The sequence below is a fragment of the Crocodylus porosus genome, unplaced genomic scaffold (assembly GCF_001723895.1).
Source record: "Crocodylus porosus isolate Cpor-Errol unplaced genomic scaffold, CroPor_comp1, whole genome shotgun sequence".
Lineage (NCBI taxonomy): Eukaryota > Metazoa > Chordata > Crocodylia > Crocodylidae > Crocodylus > Crocodylus porosus.
The window spans coordinates 23,065,658-23,082,873 of NW_017728921.1; the positions used below are offsets into that span (position 1 = coordinate 23,065,658).

At 46.9% G+C, this 17,216-nt stretch overlaps 1 protein-coding gene across 1 annotated transcript in view; it reads right to left on the bottom strand.

The window, feature by feature from the left end:
- Nucleotides 1-17,216, bottom strand: part of LOC109312903 (oxysterol-binding protein 2-like) — an 82,847-nt gene that overhangs the window by 9,269 nt on the left and 56,362 nt on the right. The window contains exons 2-3 of the mRNA XM_019539257.1: nucleotides 9,015-9,223; nucleotides 4,295-4,384 (exon numbers count right to left, since the gene is read on the bottom strand). Coding sequence (XP_019394802.1) covers nucleotides 4,295-4,384; nucleotides 9,015-9,210 — 286 coding nt within the window. The 5' untranslated portion in view covers nucleotides 9,211-9,223. The remainder of the gene's footprint in view (nucleotides 1-4,294; nucleotides 4,385-9,014; nucleotides 9,224-17,216) is intronic.

The following is a 17,216-nucleotide window of genomic DNA, read 5'->3' on the forward strand; positions in this document are numbered from 1 at the left end:
CCCCAGCCTGGAATAAAACATATTTCACTACTATAGGGCTCTGGATACAAGGGTGAAGGGGTGCAGGGCTCAGATCATGTTCCTGTTAATCCTTCCAGTCAAAGGAAAGGGGCCAGGCAGGAGCGGTTGCATCCTACAGATCAATACATGGCTGCGCAAGTGGTGTCACCAGCAGGGCTTTGGCTTCTTTGACCATGTGATGTTGTTCCAGGAAGAAGGATCGCTGGAAAAAGATGGGATCTACCTGATAAAGAGAGGGAAGAGCATCTTCGCTAACCTAGTGACAAGGGCTTTAAACTAGGCTCGCTGTGAGATGGATACCAAAGCCCTGAGGTAAGTGGGGAAGCAGAAGACCTGGAGGAAAAGCAAGAAGGAGGTGCCAAGAGGGGAGGTACTCTCATACGTCCTGAGAAATCAGGGCAATCGACTAGTTACCTCGGGTCTCTGTACACAAACGTACGGAGCCTGGGAAACAAGATGGAAGAACCAAAAGTCCTTGCAGTCACCAAACTATGATGTGATTGGAATAACAGAGACTTGGTGGGAGCTCGCATGACTGGAGCACTGTCATGGATGGGTTCAAACTGTTCAGGAAGGACAGGCAGGGGAGAAGAGGAGGAGGAGTTGCGCTGTATGATTGCTCAGAGCTCCACTATGAAACTGGAGATAGGCCTATTGAGAGTCTCTGGGTTAAGGAAAGAGGGGAAAAGCAACAAAGGTGATGCTATGGTGGGTGTCTGCTACAGACTACCAGACCAGGAGGAAGTGGTGGATGAGGCTTTCTTCAAACAGCTGGCATAAGTTTCCCCATAACAAGACCTGGTTCTCATGGGGGATGACAATCATCCTGACAGCTGCTGTGAGGCCACTACAGCAGTGTGCAGGAAATCCAGGAAGATTTTGGCGTGTGTCAAGGACAACTTCCTGGTGCAAGTGCTGCAGCAGCCAACTAGGGGCCATGCTCTTCTTGACCTGCTGCTCATAAACAGGGAAGAATTGGTGGGCAATGTAGTAGTGGATAGCAAATTGGGCAGCAGTGACCAGGAGATGATTGAGTTCAGGATCCTGAAGAAAGGAAAGCAGCAGAGTAAGAACCCAGGACTTCAGAAAAGCAGGCTTTGACTTGCTCAGGAAACTCACAGGCAGGATCCCCTGGGAAGCCAGAGAGGAGTCCAGCAGGAGAGCTAATTGTACTTTAAAGAAGCCTTATGAAGAGTGCAGGAACAAAATATCCCAATGACCAGGAAGACCAGCAAGTATGGCAGAAGTCCAGTTTCACTTAGCAGGGAACTCTTCAGTAAACTAAATCAGAAAAAGGAAACTTATCAGAAGTAGAAACTTGTACAAATAACTAGGGAAGAATATAAGAGCATTGCTTAGCCATGCAGGGATGAAGTCAGGAAGGCCAAAGCACAACCAGAGTTGCTGCTAGCAAGGGATCTGAAGGGGAACAAGAAGGGTTTCTAGAAGTATGTTGGTAGCAAGAGGAGGATCAGGGAAAGTGTGGGTCCCCCACTGAATGGGGGAGGCAAACTTGAGACAGAGGATGCAGAAAAGGCTGAAGTGTTCAATGCCTTTTTCACCTCAGTCTTCACAGGCAAGGTCAGCTCTCAGACTACATCACCGGACAGCACAGTTTGGGGAGAAGGTGAGCAGCCAATAGTGGCAAAAGAACAGGTTAGAAAATATTTAGAAAAGCTGGACATATACAAGACCATGGGGCTGGATGGGATGCACCCAGGAGTGCTCAGGGAGTTGAACTGATGCGACTGCAGAGCCATTGGCCACCATCTCTGACAACTAATAGTGATCAGGAGAGGTCCCAAATTATTGGAAAGGGCAAACATAGTGCCCATGTTTAAGAAAGGGAAGAAGAAGGATCCAGGGAGCTATAGAACAGTCAGTCTCACCTCGGTCCCTGGAAAAATTATGAAGCAGATCCTCAAGGAATCCATTTCTAAGCAGTTGGAGAAGGTGGCGATTAGGAAAAGTCATCATGGATTCACCAAGGGCAAGTCATGCCTGACCAACCTGACTGCCTTCTATGATGAGATGACTGACTCTGTAGACATGAGGAGACCAGTGGATGTGATACACCCTGATTTTAGCAAGGCTTCTGACAGTCTCCCACAACATTCTTGCAGGCAAGCTAAGGAAGTATGGGCTGGATGAATGGACTGTAAGGTGGACAGAAAACTGGATGGAACATCGGGATCAGAGGTAAAAATCAAAGGCTCAGTGTCTAGTTGGCAACTGGTATCAAGTGGAGTGCCCTAGGGGTTGGTCTGGGGGCCGTTTTTGTTCAATGATTTCATCAATGACCTGGAAGATGGCATAGATGTGTACCCTCAGCAAGTCTGCAGATGACACCAAGCTGGGGGGAGTAGTAGATATGCTGGAGAGTAGGGCTAGGATTCAGTGACATAGGATTGGGCCAAAAGAAATCTCATGAGGTTCAACAGAGGACGGCCACTTGTATGGATAGGGGCCTGCAGGCAAAGCCCTACAAGGAGAGATCGAGGCTTCTGATAAGAAGCCTTATAACTGACATCAGGAGGCACTACTTCGCAGTCAGGGCAGCTAGGATCTGGAACCAACTTCCAAGGGAAGTGGTGCTCACTCCTACCCTGGGGGTCTTCAAAAGGAGGTAATCACCTGGCTGGGGTCTTTTGACCCCAGATTTCTTTCTTTCCTGCCCATGGCAGGGGGTCGGACTTGATGATCTGCTCAGGTCCCTTCCAATCCTACTAACTATGAAACTATGACCCTAGAATCTATGAATCTAAGGAGCAATGGTCTCAAGTTGCAGAAACAGAAGTTTAGGTTAGATATTAAGAAGAATTTTCTCACTAGGATGGTAGTAAAGCACTGGAACAGGCTACTGAGAGAGCCTGTGTAATCTCCATCTTTGGAGGGTTTTAAGATCTGGCTAAACCAGGCTTTGGCTAAGACAATCTAGTTAGGGATGGTCCTGCTTTGAACAGGGGGTTGGACAAGATGACCTTCTGAGGTCCCTTCCCACCCTAATTTTCTATGATTCTATGCTATGGAGAGAAAAAGAAAATGAGGAAGAAAAGAAATTAGAAATTTCTTTAAGACAGAATCTCCTATACAGTAAAGCGCCAGAAGGACAGAACTGCTATCACACAGTTCCATGCAGAAAGCAAAAACTCAGGCACAAGGAAAAGGAAACTATCTGAGTATAAGAGAAAGACAGTGACAGAGAAGTTTGATGCATTCTGCTGGAGGTGTTTCTAATACACCTATCACTATATTCTTGAATAGTCTCCTTCCACTATTCTTATCTCCAACCATTAAAGTGCAATGCCTGTATAAATGAGAAGGACAGAGTTCAAGAAGAGAGCATTGTATCCTTTGCACTGATTTCAATGGACTAACAAATTCACTTTCCTACCCAGGCATGAAGGTGGAGACCCTCACAGCTGTTACTGAATGAACCATCATGACATGGGACCAGCCTTGCTGAACACCAGCTCCTCTTCACAAGCTGCCAAGCTAAGCTTCCATGTCATATTTCATAGAAATGCCCAGTATTGCTGGTTTGTGCAGAATTTGAAAGCTGCCTTGACAGGCTAAATGTAAGCTGACAAAAATACAAGGGGTGACATGAAAACAATATGGTAAAATAATACTAAAGGCTGCAATTATTCAGGACAGTGATGCAAACAGAGGGTAATTAGAAATCCTGTTATTATCAGAACAAGGATAAATTGCCATTTGTAAACAGTAATGGAAAAAACCAACCTTGGTATAAATGGGTACAGTTCTTGCTGGTTTCAGTGAAAACTACAGTCACATGATAGATAAACTGGGTCTTCTAATGTTGTCATCATAAAATGTGAATTGTTTCAGATGTTTTATTTTCACTGGAATTTAAGCTCCATTCTATAGACTGAACTAAAATACAGACTCTAGTTTGTTAGCAGAACACAGGACTGAAACAGACTCACTGGACCTGTATCTAGTTTAGTGCTTGCCATCACAGGAAACCACCACATGTGATCTCGTCCATAAACTGGTCAGGTTCAAAGTGTCATCTTGTAATCAAAACAAACTGCCAAGAGACAGGATCCCCACAGTTTATCACTTCCATTTTCATGGATTCACTGGAGTAACCTTAGGAAACTTAATCTCTCTGACTCAGTCTCTCCATCAGTGAAATGGACTTACCTCATGGGACAGTTATAAGGCTTCAGATCAGAAAAAAGTGCTTCAAGAATCTTTCTTGAAAGATTCTCATTTGTGTCACATAACATCAATGTTGTAAACTTACCCCTTAAGTTTCTCATATAAGTAGCAAGGGATGTAGCCAGAGAATACCCATCACTGCCAGCAGGAATACTTGCATGCAACTCCCCCATATCTATGAATGAAAAATTAAAATATACTTAAATGGACTTGAGGGTTTTATTGTATATATGACAGAAGGCAAAAAAAATCCTCTTTGGTAACTAAAATCTCTCAAGAGCAGATGGCTCAGCACCACATACTATGCTTTTCATATATGGATTGTTAGCTTCACCATCACTGCAACAGAAGGGCACAATTTTGAATCCTCCTCCACTCTCTGATGCCTATGTATAATCTTAGTTCGAGATGAATCATATAGTAGTTTTGTTTGCTTGTTTCAAGAAAGCTACACAAAAGAAGAGCAACATGGTACCACAATTCTCAGCTACTTTCTCAGGCAGTCATCGCAGGCATTAGGTGTGGGGCTAATCTACTTTATCAACCCTATCATACATTAAACACAATCTTTTACCACCAGTCAGAAAGCCCTTGGGGTGATGTGGCCCTGAATCATCACACTTAGAGAAAGCAGTGCTTGTTCCCCTGCTCCCAGCACCTCCTAGGAATTAAGGAAAAGTGAAAAGAAAGTTTTAGATATTTCCAGAGAAGAGAGAAAGAAATAAGCAACTGTGAAATATACTCAGGACAAGTAGGCTCCTGCTACTGCACAATGAATGCATGCATTAAATCCAAACTGAGAGCAAACTACAGGCATTGGGAACAGCAGGATAGCTGTAACAAAGCCCTATTTGTAAAACATGATTAATTAAAAAGATCTGCAAACAGTGTCCATAAAAGGATAACAGTTTGCTTGCTACAGCCTACTAGCCACTAAGGGGAGACTTTCCTTGCTATTCTGAAGTATTTAAACTGAACATACTACAGATTACTGTGAAACAAGCAAGAATGAACTGCTGTCTCTGAGGGCTATGGCCCCCAGTCTGGGCTGCTTGTTGTCTTTTATTTTTAGTTTTAGATCTTGACAAAACATGACCCATCTCTACCACTGCAAAACAGGGGTAGAGTCCTTTTCTGCGTCATGGTAAAACAACATTTTATTTCTATTGAATCAAAGTGAACCCCACAACATGCTGACTTGCTCAAAGTACCTTTCCCAACTGTGGGGAAGCCTTAGGCCCAGTGGTCCTCCATGATCAGGAATAAATCCCTAGGGATCACTGCGTAATATCATGGAAAATTTTCAGCATCTGCGAGCTCCCTAGCTAAATATTTACACCTCATTCATCAGTAGCATCTTAAGCACTTGGGGATTTTTAGTGCTCTTCTCGAAGTATCCATTTCTCTAATGATTGCTTTTTGGGAGTTTATGTATTATAAATAAACCCAGAAACACCACTCACAAATCAATGTTTTTGTCACTAAAAAGTCTCAACAGTGCTATGGGTAATTGCGAATGCCAAGAGAAAAGCAGCAGAATCCCTTCATCTCACTCAGGGCACCTTCTCACAAACAGTGGTGCATCTGCTTGTAATCACAGTTGACATATCGGTTTGGAGTCACTCAAATGATCTTACAGGTGATTAATCTAGCATTAACTGCCCAGAGACCTATTTAACCATTTCAGCATCTCCCAGCCTCTGGAGGAGGAATAAACCTGCCTTTTTTCCCAGGCACAGACACATACTCCACCCAGAGCCCTCCACAAAAGCTCCTCCACACACCTGGGTGCATTATAGTGTGGTATGCTCAGCATGTAATTCCCAAGGGAAACGTTTCTGCTACATTCCTAAACCAGGTTAGATATCGATATCGCCTGCCTGCAAGCCAACAGGAGAATGCTCAAGAGGTGACCTCTCCACGCAATGTACTTGCAAGATTCTCTCCAAAAGGTGGCAAAAGCCACAGAGACCACCCAGATCAGGATGATCCATGTCCTCAGTGCCTTAGTGGGCACTACCAGTTCTTGGCAGCATGGCACTACTGCATGCTTCTTGGTCTAGACTGCTCCCAGAGGCAGCCAGTGAGGGGGACCCAGACTGTATCACATGCCAAAAGAGTTCAGTGGTGTCAAATGGGATGCCATGTGCCTCTTCCTGTACAAACCAAACACATGGCTATACACTGCCCATCCCAGCCTATACAACTGACAACCATTCACTTCCAACCAGGCCCCACAGAGCAGCTTTATATGGAGGGCTCCTTTCTTTATCACAGGGCTGGACAACTTAAGCAGCCAAGGGCCACATGCCCCACAGATCATATTAGTGGGGCCTGCAGATCACATGATCCACTGCCCTGCACCAAATGCTCAGGTGCTCCCCACCCAATGAACCCTGTGCCCTCACCTGAAGCTCCCCAGCCATGGGTTCCCCTGTTGCATTGGGCTTTTCAGACACTCCAGGTGGCAGGCTCCCCCAACACTGTAGGCTGCATTGCACTGCACCACCCCACCCACTGGGGTGGGGAAGGGGAAGCCAGAGGGAGAGGGAGCATGGGGACCCTGCCTGCTTCTGCAGAGCAATAGGGGGAACAGTGACCAGGCGGGAGCCCTGGGCCTACAATTTAACCCCTTCTGGGCCACATGTGGTCCACATGCAGCTAGCTGGACCACCCTGCTTTAGCAGATTTAAGGGGCACAATCCAGGATTTTGGAATAACAAAACACAGATTTCTGCACCCTCCCATGAGTCATCCTGCAATCCATTCCAGATTCTATGCAAAGACAGTTCAAGCATGGACAAAATCCCAGAAGATTAAGCTAATGTCAATCAGATACAAACCAGCTCACACCTTACCTCCATTTAAGCCCTGTTTGAAGTGCTCCAAACAGTGAACATACAGACATTCCTGGCTCAAGAAGTGCTTCAGAAATGGCTAAAGTACTTAAAAAGAGAACCTCAAAAAATGAGGAACACCTCTGAAGCACTTTCATTGGAGGAACTTCTTGAAATGTCTGTACACTCCACAGAGTGCACGAGGGAGTTGCTCGGTCATCCAGCATCTCACAGTGTTCTGCTCCCTCCCCGCCATGGGAGTGAAAGAAGAAAAGCAAGGCAAAGAGCCAGTGATCACTTTCGTGTGCTCAGCTGTCCTTGGGGGATCTCCAGAGGCCAAGAGACACGCAAGGACTCTCTCTCCAAGCCTTCAATCTCCCTAGGCTCTGGTAGCTTATGCAAGCAGACCACTAGGGGATGTCAGAGAACCAGACAATCCTCTATCATAACCCCCGGCTGAAGGGTACTGCTACTACTGTCATCATGGCAATTTTAAAGCATGGTTGAGGGTCATATATTCGTGTACCACTGAAGCTCTCTGAATTTGAAATGCTTCAGACTGGAACACAATTTGGAGCACTTCAAATGTATGTCTGTCAGCTTAAGGTTATGACACACTCGAAGTCTGTCACTGACTCCAAAACCAGAAGCAGTACATTCCTATTAGCACAGCACTACATCCCAGCTAGCAAGCCTTGCTTCTCACCAGAACTAATTAGCCTTAGTAAACTGCCATGCTAATTTACCTATACTGTTTCCATTTCCAGAGGCAGCAAATGCACAGTGGGCTTGGACTATTTCAGCCTTCTGCCATAAACATGACCCCTAAAATGTCTCGGGACCCTGAGACGCAACACAAAACTTGTGTATGTTAGGTCTAAACAAGGCACTTCCAACAGGGGAAACAGAGTACCCCAAGCTGTAGCTTGTGATGAACTAAATGGCCTGTAATGGACACTTTTCACTGACTCATCCACACTGTTCCTAACAGACCTTACGGGACTGTGCAAAACTGTTTTTAACTTTAAATCTGGGGCCCACAAACGTGTCCTATCCTCTCTAAATTAGGAGTATCCTTCATTTGCCTTATACTGCTGTGATTTCCAAAAGGTGAAACACCCAAGCTTTCACACAATATTTAGCCTAGGATCAGTGAATGACTTGCTTTTTCCAAGATTTATATTTTTCTGTCATCTTCTACGACTTGCACCTAGATTTACTGGTGGCAAAGACAAAAACATAATCCCTAAAAAGTTTTAAACTTCCAAACATTTCTAAAATCCAGTGCCTGTTATAAACATGTACTATTACTACATTTTTATATAAGTAAAGGTTTAATTGACACTTAAGTAATGCAACTGTCACAAATGCATGCTGACAAAGCCTTTATACCACACTTACAGAAGATTTTTGAGTGTATGTTTCAGCAGCTGAACTACTTTCAGATTTCATTCATCAAGAGATTATACATTGTGCAGCTATCCTAAACAGGCTATTATTAGGGCACAAACATGTTGCTCTTGCTTTTTAATATGAACTGCTGCTCCTTAGAGTCCTACTCACAGCTGTGTTTAAAGTACTTTTTGAAATATTCAAAAGCCTTGATGACCAACCCACATTCTTCAGAACAAAGGCATGCAAGTCCTGCCTTTCCATTAACTATCTCAAGTTGTGCTGCTTACTAACTCATTACAAATACAGTGTACATTTACACTGGCATTATCAAGAGCTTTGTCAAAATGGCTCACTGCTGTATGCCCCAAAACCCCACACATGGCACTCTTGCATGGCACAATTGAAATCTGTCTCTTTGAAATGGATATTTACAAGCTCCACGTCCCTTACAATAGAATATATTCATCTAATAAGGTCCATTTCTCCACAGTTCAGGAGATATAACAGAAAGATTTTAATGTATAGTTACATAAATCAGCCAGTTCCACACTGGAGCGCTAATATGCACTCTACCTGACTGGTTGTTCCTCATGCGGATTGCTTTTGCTTTAGCCAGCTCTAAAGCAGTGACCCATCGTTGCCTCTCCACTTCTGAGCTTGCTTTTAGATGGTATGTCCTTCCCCCACTGGAAAGGACAATGTTACAAGAGTCTTCCGTATCAATGTGAGCTGTTGACAGGTTGATGGTTCCGCGACAGGTGTGAGCCATTTCGGCCTGTGTCCTGCATAACAACAAAAAACAAGGAACATAAATCCTCTGGATCTACATTTATATCAACTCCCCACCTCCCCACAAAAATACTGCTGCTGAACATGTACTATTTGTTGCTAATGGTGTATTATCCTGTTTTAAAAAAATTCTGTAGCAACTGCAAAGGAAATCAACCAGCTTGCCAAACAGGGCTGAACTCTGAAAGCTAGGAGTTTCCCAAAAGGGAAAATAATCCAATACATACAGTTTAGAATGAAGTAGGGGTGCACCAATAGAGAATTTGAGCCAATATTGATGGCTGATTTTTAATGAGTCATATCAGCCAATACCAATCTGATTCCAATATGCAGCTGGGCAGCGTGGAGAGCGGCGTCTAGCTGGTAAGTCTGTTGTGGGGAAGGGGCGAGGGAAGGAGGCAACTCAAGGATCTGCAGTGAAGGAGGGAGTGGGGCTGGGTCAGGGACAGGTACTGCACAGCCAGGGGAAGGGCAGGATGGAGCCATGAACAGCTCATTAGTGGGGTGCGGGCAAGGGGGCGACCACAGCATGCACCTCAGGAGGGCATGGGGGGGCACGTGCCCCTGGATCTGCGCACGGGATGAAGGCAGGCTGCCTCTGTGGGCTGGGACCATGGTGGCACCAGGCTCTTCCCGATGGGGAGGTGAACTTGACTGCACTTGGGATGGGTCGCAGTGGTGCTGGGATGGGGACTACAGGGGGGGCTGCAGCCATGCCAAAATTTACCGTAGCCCTCCTCCCAGCACCACCGCCAGCAATCACAAGCACAGCCCAGCTCAGCCCCACACCGGGAAGAGCCCAGCACCATCCCCCTGCCTCAGCAGCTGCCTGCCCTTGCCCTGTGCACAGATCCAGGGGCACATGCCCCCCCCATGCCCTCCTGGGGTGTGTGCAGTGGCAGGGGCCACCCCCTGGACAAGCCACTCACAGCTCCATCCTGCGCTCTGCCACAGCTATACAGTACCTACCCCTATCCCAGCCTGAGCCCCACTCCCTCCCTCATCGCTGGGGCCTCAATCTTCCCCCACCCCCGATGCCCCTTCCCTCACAACAGACTTACCAGCCAGACCCAGCTGCTCTCCATGATGCTGGGCTGTGCTCCTGGCTGCCTGCATGCTGCACTGCAGCTGCACCCATGCACGGAGCATTATAGGTCACATCAGATAAAAAAAGCCAATTGCCAATACAGTCAATTTTACTTATATCAGAGCCAACCTGATACGGGACCAAAGTATCAGTGCCCCTCTAGAATGAAGTGTTTGATCAGCTTCATAGCACAGCCATTTCCTGTTGTTTTTAATGCTTGTTTTACTGGATTTCACATGAAACTGCTCATTTTCTTATCCTGAACTCACCCCACCCCACCCCACCCCTGTTCATATTGCTGTTTCTTTCTTCACCAGTCTAATTCCTAGTGAAGTCCTTACTTCAGAGGCGGGCAATTATTTCCCACCCAACTACAACCCCGCCCCCACTGCTTCCCTACCTGCTGCTCAGAGCCAGCAGAAGACTGGGGAAGTGGATCAGGTGCTGGGGGCTGCAGCAGCCCCACCTGGAAACGGCCTGCTGAGCTCTTCTTCCCATGAGGGTGGGAGCAAGGCAACAGGGTACATTTTTGGGGCTGTGTGTAGACATGGGTGCCTCGCTCCCAGCCTCGGGTCTGCAGGTCGTATTTCGCCCGCCCCTGCCTTACTTGCATAACTAATCTTTCTATCCCATGCCCTTTTGCTACTCTCTTGTCTAATATTTAGATTGTAAGATCATGCACACAAAGATTGCAACTCTTCCATTTGTAAAGAACCTTCTGTAGTCTTGAGTGTTACAGAAATGCATTTTCTTGCATTTAGCAATGTTGCAAAAAGTACTACTGACAATATTTTTATCCAATTCAATAGGAATACTCATATAAGTAAATGCTGTAGGCTCATCCCCAAAACTTTCATTGTTAAACTCCCAAAAAACCCACTCTTATCTCAGACACATTAATTTATCCAATCAAGGCTAAGTGACTGTGCTGGTATTAATAATTACTACAAGCCTAAAGACCAGTTTACAGAGGAGCTGAGGCCTTGTGGGGAAAGAGCCATTGATAAACATTCTTTTCTTGATAAACACCTTCTTTTATGTTATTTAGAAGTGGTATCATTCCCTATTTTGCCAGATATTGGGCTTTTGTTAGACTTAATCTGTATTTATGAAGTTTCCCATTGTTCCCAGTGCTATACTCTTGTTATGGGTGTACTATAATGTCAAGGTAACAGACTGAAGCAAAGTCGGGCTGTTTGTTCCATGGTCCAGATTTTCTATTAGGCCTTTAAATTAAAGGGGTGGGGGGAGGAGAGAGAGAGAGAGAGATTTCTTGCACCCTTCTCTTTTTGATGCTACTTATGGGCTGGTTTAGTGAGCTCAGAAATGCCCATCACTGACCTCACAGCAAAGTGCACTAACCCCCAGAGTACAGGTCAGGCATTACACAGGTCCTCCTTTTTGAGGCTGAGCCAGAGTTTCTTGCATATAACAGTCTTTGGATAAAATGGATGGAAACCAGTGCGATGGGAAAGTTTCTGATGCAGTGAAAGTAAGGGTCAAACCTAGAGCCAAAGGCTGCTCCATTTCTGGGAAATAGCCATCTCAGTGAGCCACCCACCCACGTCATGGTTTGTTATTCCTTCCTGGCGCCACACTGCTCCCTCACTTGGCTGCCCAGGGGACTAGCTTCAAAGAGAGCATGGGAAATTTCAGTGCAAAAGATGAATGTTTTGGAAACCTGGGAATGCACAAAAATAAGAGGTTATCAGGAAAGCATATTGCAATCGTTCTTGTAGAAGTCACTGCTCTAAAAACAGGCCGATTTATCTATTTTAAAGGTCAACTGATCATATGCAAATATAGACATGGATACATGGAGTCATAAAGGAATCAACATACGAAAAATGTGATGCTGTTCCGTGTAGAAGCATCCATAACACAAAGATAAACACCTCATTAATCAATTAGACCACAGATAGCATCCAAAATGCTTTTAAAAAAAATCTAATAAAACTTACACCTCTCCAGCTGTATTATGCTATATGAAGGAGGCAGGGCTGGGTGAGTGGGGGAAGAGATAGGGTCTCCAGATTCCCGCAGCAGAATAGTTCAGTGTTTCCTCCCAACCTTTTCCATCCACGGCACACTTACACGGCTTTTTCCATCCCACGGCACACTAGCCAAACATGAAACGGGGGTGGGGAGGAGGGGAGAGGCGAGCAGCCAAACATGGAGTGGGGGTTCAGTCAGCGGCCAGATGCAGAGCGGGGAGGGGTATCAACGCAGGGCAGCAGCAGTGGTGGAAAGTTTTTCTGGAAAGTTATCTTGTCATCTTATACCTCATATTTAATCTCCCTTTCCCCTCTTCAGTGCCGTTATCCTTTTCTTGTGCACATACTTCTATTGCTCAGTTGTCCTCTTTTTCCCTGCACACACAATAGTCAAACAAATTTTCCAGCTACCTGAAGGATCCCCAGAAGCACCGGTGCATTAAGTGTCCAAAATGCCATTGATACTCAATAGATTTGGATTCCCTTGGATTACCAGCTATTATATCATCATAATATCATATTATATTAGATTTTATTATATTATTTTATTTGCATGATATTTTTGCTGGCTTCTCAGGGAGGGATTTTCAAAAGCACCTGAGGGCGTTGACAGATGTGCAGGCCCCCACTCTAACTCATGGCTCTTTACATGAAGCACCATGAGTCAGAGTGCCCACCCCTCCACCGCCCGAACCAACAGACGCTTACCTGTTGGGCCAGTGGGGGTACACAGGAACTGAGCTTGCCTGCAGGAGCCAGCCCAAGGAGCCGTCCCTCTCCCCCAGCCTTGTCCCCTCACTCCCAGATCCACAGCTGTCTATAGCTGTCTTTCTAGACTTCAGCAAGGCCTCTGACACCATCTCCCACCCCATCCTCATTAAAAAACTAGGCGACTGTGGCACTGATGCCTACGCAGTCAGATGGATTGCAGATTGGCTCAAGGGTCGTACTCAGAGGGTGGTGTGGACAGGTCATATTCGACCTGGGGGGAAGTGGGGCAAAGGGCTTGGTCCTTGGGCCTGCACTGTTCAATTTCTTCATCAGTGATTTGGACTACGGGGTGAAATGCAACCTGTTTAAATTCGCTGATGATATTAAAATTTGGGGTAAGGTGAGCATGCTAGTAGGGAGGGAAAGATTCCAGCAAGATCTGAATAGGTTACAGGAGTGGGCTGACATAAACAGGATGCGTTTCAATACTGACAAGTGCAGGGTGCTGCACTTGGGCAGTAGAAACCAGCAGCACACTTATTGAATGGGAAACTCCCTTCTTGAGAGCACGGAGGCAGAAAGGGATCTTGGAGTCATTACTGACTCCAAGATGAACATGGGCCGACAACGCGAAGTCACGGTTGGCAGGGCTAACCAGACCTTATCGTGCATCCACAGGTGCATCTCAAGTAGAGCCAGGGAGGTGATCCTCCCCCTCTGTGCGACACTGGTCAGGCCACAGCTGGGGTACTGCATCCAGTTCTGTGCGCCCCATTTCAGGAGGGATGAGGACAACATCGAAAGGATCCAGAGGAGAGCCACCCGCATGATCCGGGGACTACAGGGCAGACCCTACACTGAAAGACTGTGGGACCTAAACCTGTTCAGCCTTCACAAGAGAAGGCTATGGGGGGACCTGGTGACTGTCTATAAACTCACTAGGGGGGACCAGAAGGGTTTGGGGGAGACACTGTTTCCCCTAGCGCCCCCTGGCAAATAAGGAATGACGGCCACAAGTTGTTGGAGAGTAGGTTTAGATTAGACATCCGCAAGAACTACTTCACTGTCAGGGCGGCTAGGAGCTGGAACCAACTTCCAAGGGAAGTGGTGCTGGCTCCTACCCTGGGGATCTTTAAGAAGAGGCTTGGTGCCTACCTGGCTGGACTCATTTGAGTCCAGTTTTTTCTCCCTCCCAGGCAGGGGGCCAGACTTGAAGATGGACAAGGTCCCTTCTGACCCGACTTCTATGATTCTGTGACAGGAGGGGAGGGGCAGGAGGAGCAAGCAGCTGGCTGGGGTTTGCCCAGCCTGAGCTCTGGGGAGAGGGAGCGGTAATTGAAGGGTTCCCATTCACCTACCCCCACCCCTCCAGCTCCGACCAGGCAAACCCCAACCAGCAACTCGCTCCCCCTCCTGCCTCCCCCCCATCCCCCCCAGACAGCCCTGGGAGTGATTGCATCACACATTAATCCTAGGGAATACATGCCCCCTAAGGTGCTCTGAAGTGGAGCACCTTCACTGGATCCATCATTTGACAAGGATTAATTTGTTGCACAATCAACCACTTTAAAAGCACTCTGCAGCCATACATGTGTATTATGGCATGGCAGTAGAACGCTTTCAGGGGGCCAACTGCATGACAAATGTAACTTGGCTGCATCCTAAGCGTCTCAGAGTTCAAGTTCTACTTCAAGTCATGCCTAAGTCACTCAGATATTTTCAAAATCCACCCTGTCAGCATCTGAAGTGTTTCCTTCAATACATACAGGCAACTAGATAAAAATAATGGTTTTTAAAGTCCTCTTTGCTCTTCATTGCAAGACAAAGTGTACTGGAAATTAGAGACCTGGATGTGTACAGGTTCTCCTAAATAAAAGGGCAAACACAGTAACCGGATCACTGCTTGGAAATCACAGAGTTAACAACTCTGCTCTTTAAGGCCCCTCATTAGGGGTGCGCCGACAGAGACTTTGCGGGCCGATACGGATAGTTGATATTTAAGGAGGCATATAGGTGGATACCGATCCACTTTCCAGTATAGCTGCCTCCACCTGGTAAGTCTGTGGTGGTGGAAGGGGATGGGGGATGGAAAGGGGAACGGAGAGGCAGATCAACGCTCCCTGTGATGAGGGAGGAAGCAGGGGCAGGCACTGCCCAAGGCTCTTCTCAGTGGGTGCAGGGCTCTTTTTCGGCAAAAGCTGGGCTCAGAGGGGGCACCAGCAGCACTGGGAGGATGCTGCATCCACCCCAAATTTTGCTGCATCTCTGCTCCCCATGGCACCGCCAGCCTCTCTCCCTGCATAGCGCTGGTTCAACGCCCCACCTCCACCCACATGCCAGAAAGAGCCGGGGCTGCACTGCACAGATGCACTGGCACTAGGAGTGGAGCTGCAGCAAAATTTTGGGTGAATGTAGCATCCTCCCAGCACTGCTGGAACCCGCTCCATGCCCAGCCCCCGTCTAGAAGAGCCCTGAGTGGCCCCAACTTGCAGCCCACTCCAGGCAAATCCGGGAGGGGGCACACACACACCCCCATGCCCTCCCAGGGTGCAAGTAGTAGAGGAAGCTACCCCCCCTTAGCTGCAGCTCCACCACACACCCCAACCCATCTGGGCAGTGTCTGCCCCTGCCCCCTCCATCACCACAGGGGGCATTGATCTGCCTCCCTCACGCCCCTTCCCTCCCCTCTTCCCCTTCCACCACAATGGATTTACCAACTGGAGGCAGCTTTCCAAGCTGCTGGTTCTGCTCCTTACTGCCCGAGTGCTGTGCTGCAGCTGCGTGCAGCACAGGCATTTATTGGCCAAATTAATGGCTCCATTGGGACGATTTCCAATACAGCCAATTTTCTTTATATCAGTACCAATCCAATATCAGACCAATGTATCAGTGCCCCTCATATACTATTCCGTTCTGTTCCTTTTCTGTTTTTCTCTATATTGTTATCCTCTAAACGTATATATACCTCAAAATGAGGAAGCCACCTCAGACTCCATATTCCAAGTAAAGATGTGCCACAGTCAGAGCTGATCCAAGCAGGGTGCGGGGCCTGGGGCAAATCAACCCACACAAGGCCTTACCCCCCCTCTGATCCCAGATCTGAATAAGCTGCTGCGGCCATTGACCCCAGCAGTGGTGGCAGGGGGAGGTCGCGAATGGCTGGACACGAAGCAAGTGGCAGCAGTGCAGTCACCGCAGCACTCTGCCCAGCTCCACAAGACCCCCCAAAGCACGGGGCCTGGGGCAATCTCCCCAATTCGCTCAACCTAAGGGACGGCCTTGGCCACAGTCATTACGGTCAATACACATATTTTCAATCTTTAATTTTTCCTACTTCACCTAGGTATTCTATACATTTCTTGAACTGCTGCTCTTTGAGCAGGTGCTCTCACATGGCAAGCCAAGTCTCTCAACCCTTATGAATTGAGTGTACTCAGAGCCAGTCAACATTTATGCATATAAATTATATTTGCGCTACATTAAAGTAGCCAAAAACTACTCCCATTACATTTTTACCTGTAAGTAAACTGCTCTATTCCACTACATATTATAATCCCTTTCATAACTAATCAAACTCCATCTTAAAACTAATTATGTTTTTACAGCCTCTATTCCTATTGGAAAGCTGTTCTAGAACCTCAGCTACCTGATTGGAAGAAAACTTCTCATGCAAACCCTGAATTTATTCACAGCCAGTTTGTTCTTGTGCTAACACCATCCTTTAGTTTCAACAGTTCTTCTGTACCTTGGTGTTTACATCCCGATGTACTTATAGACAGCAGTCATATCTACTTTCAGACTTCATTTCAATAAACTAGCCAAGCTCTTCTAGTCTCATCTCATAAGTAGGACCCTACCAAATTTGCAATTTCCACCTGTCAATCTCCAGGGAAGCGCTGGACTTCTGGGGCTCTTCAGCCAATCAGAGGCATGGGGGGAGAGGGGTGGGGAGGAAGGTGCTGTGCTGTGCAGTGAAAATAGCAACCGGTGCTGTAATCGGATTGCAAAACTGGGAGACAACTGCCATGAATCTGGTAGGTCCCTACTTGTAACAGAACATAGGCCCGTTAGTCTTACCTCGGTCCTGGGGAAACTCTTTGAGAAAATTATCCAGGAGCACATCTGCAAGGGACCAGCAGGGTAGATTATGCTTAGGGGCAACCAACATGGGTTCATTAGAGGCAGGTCCTGTCA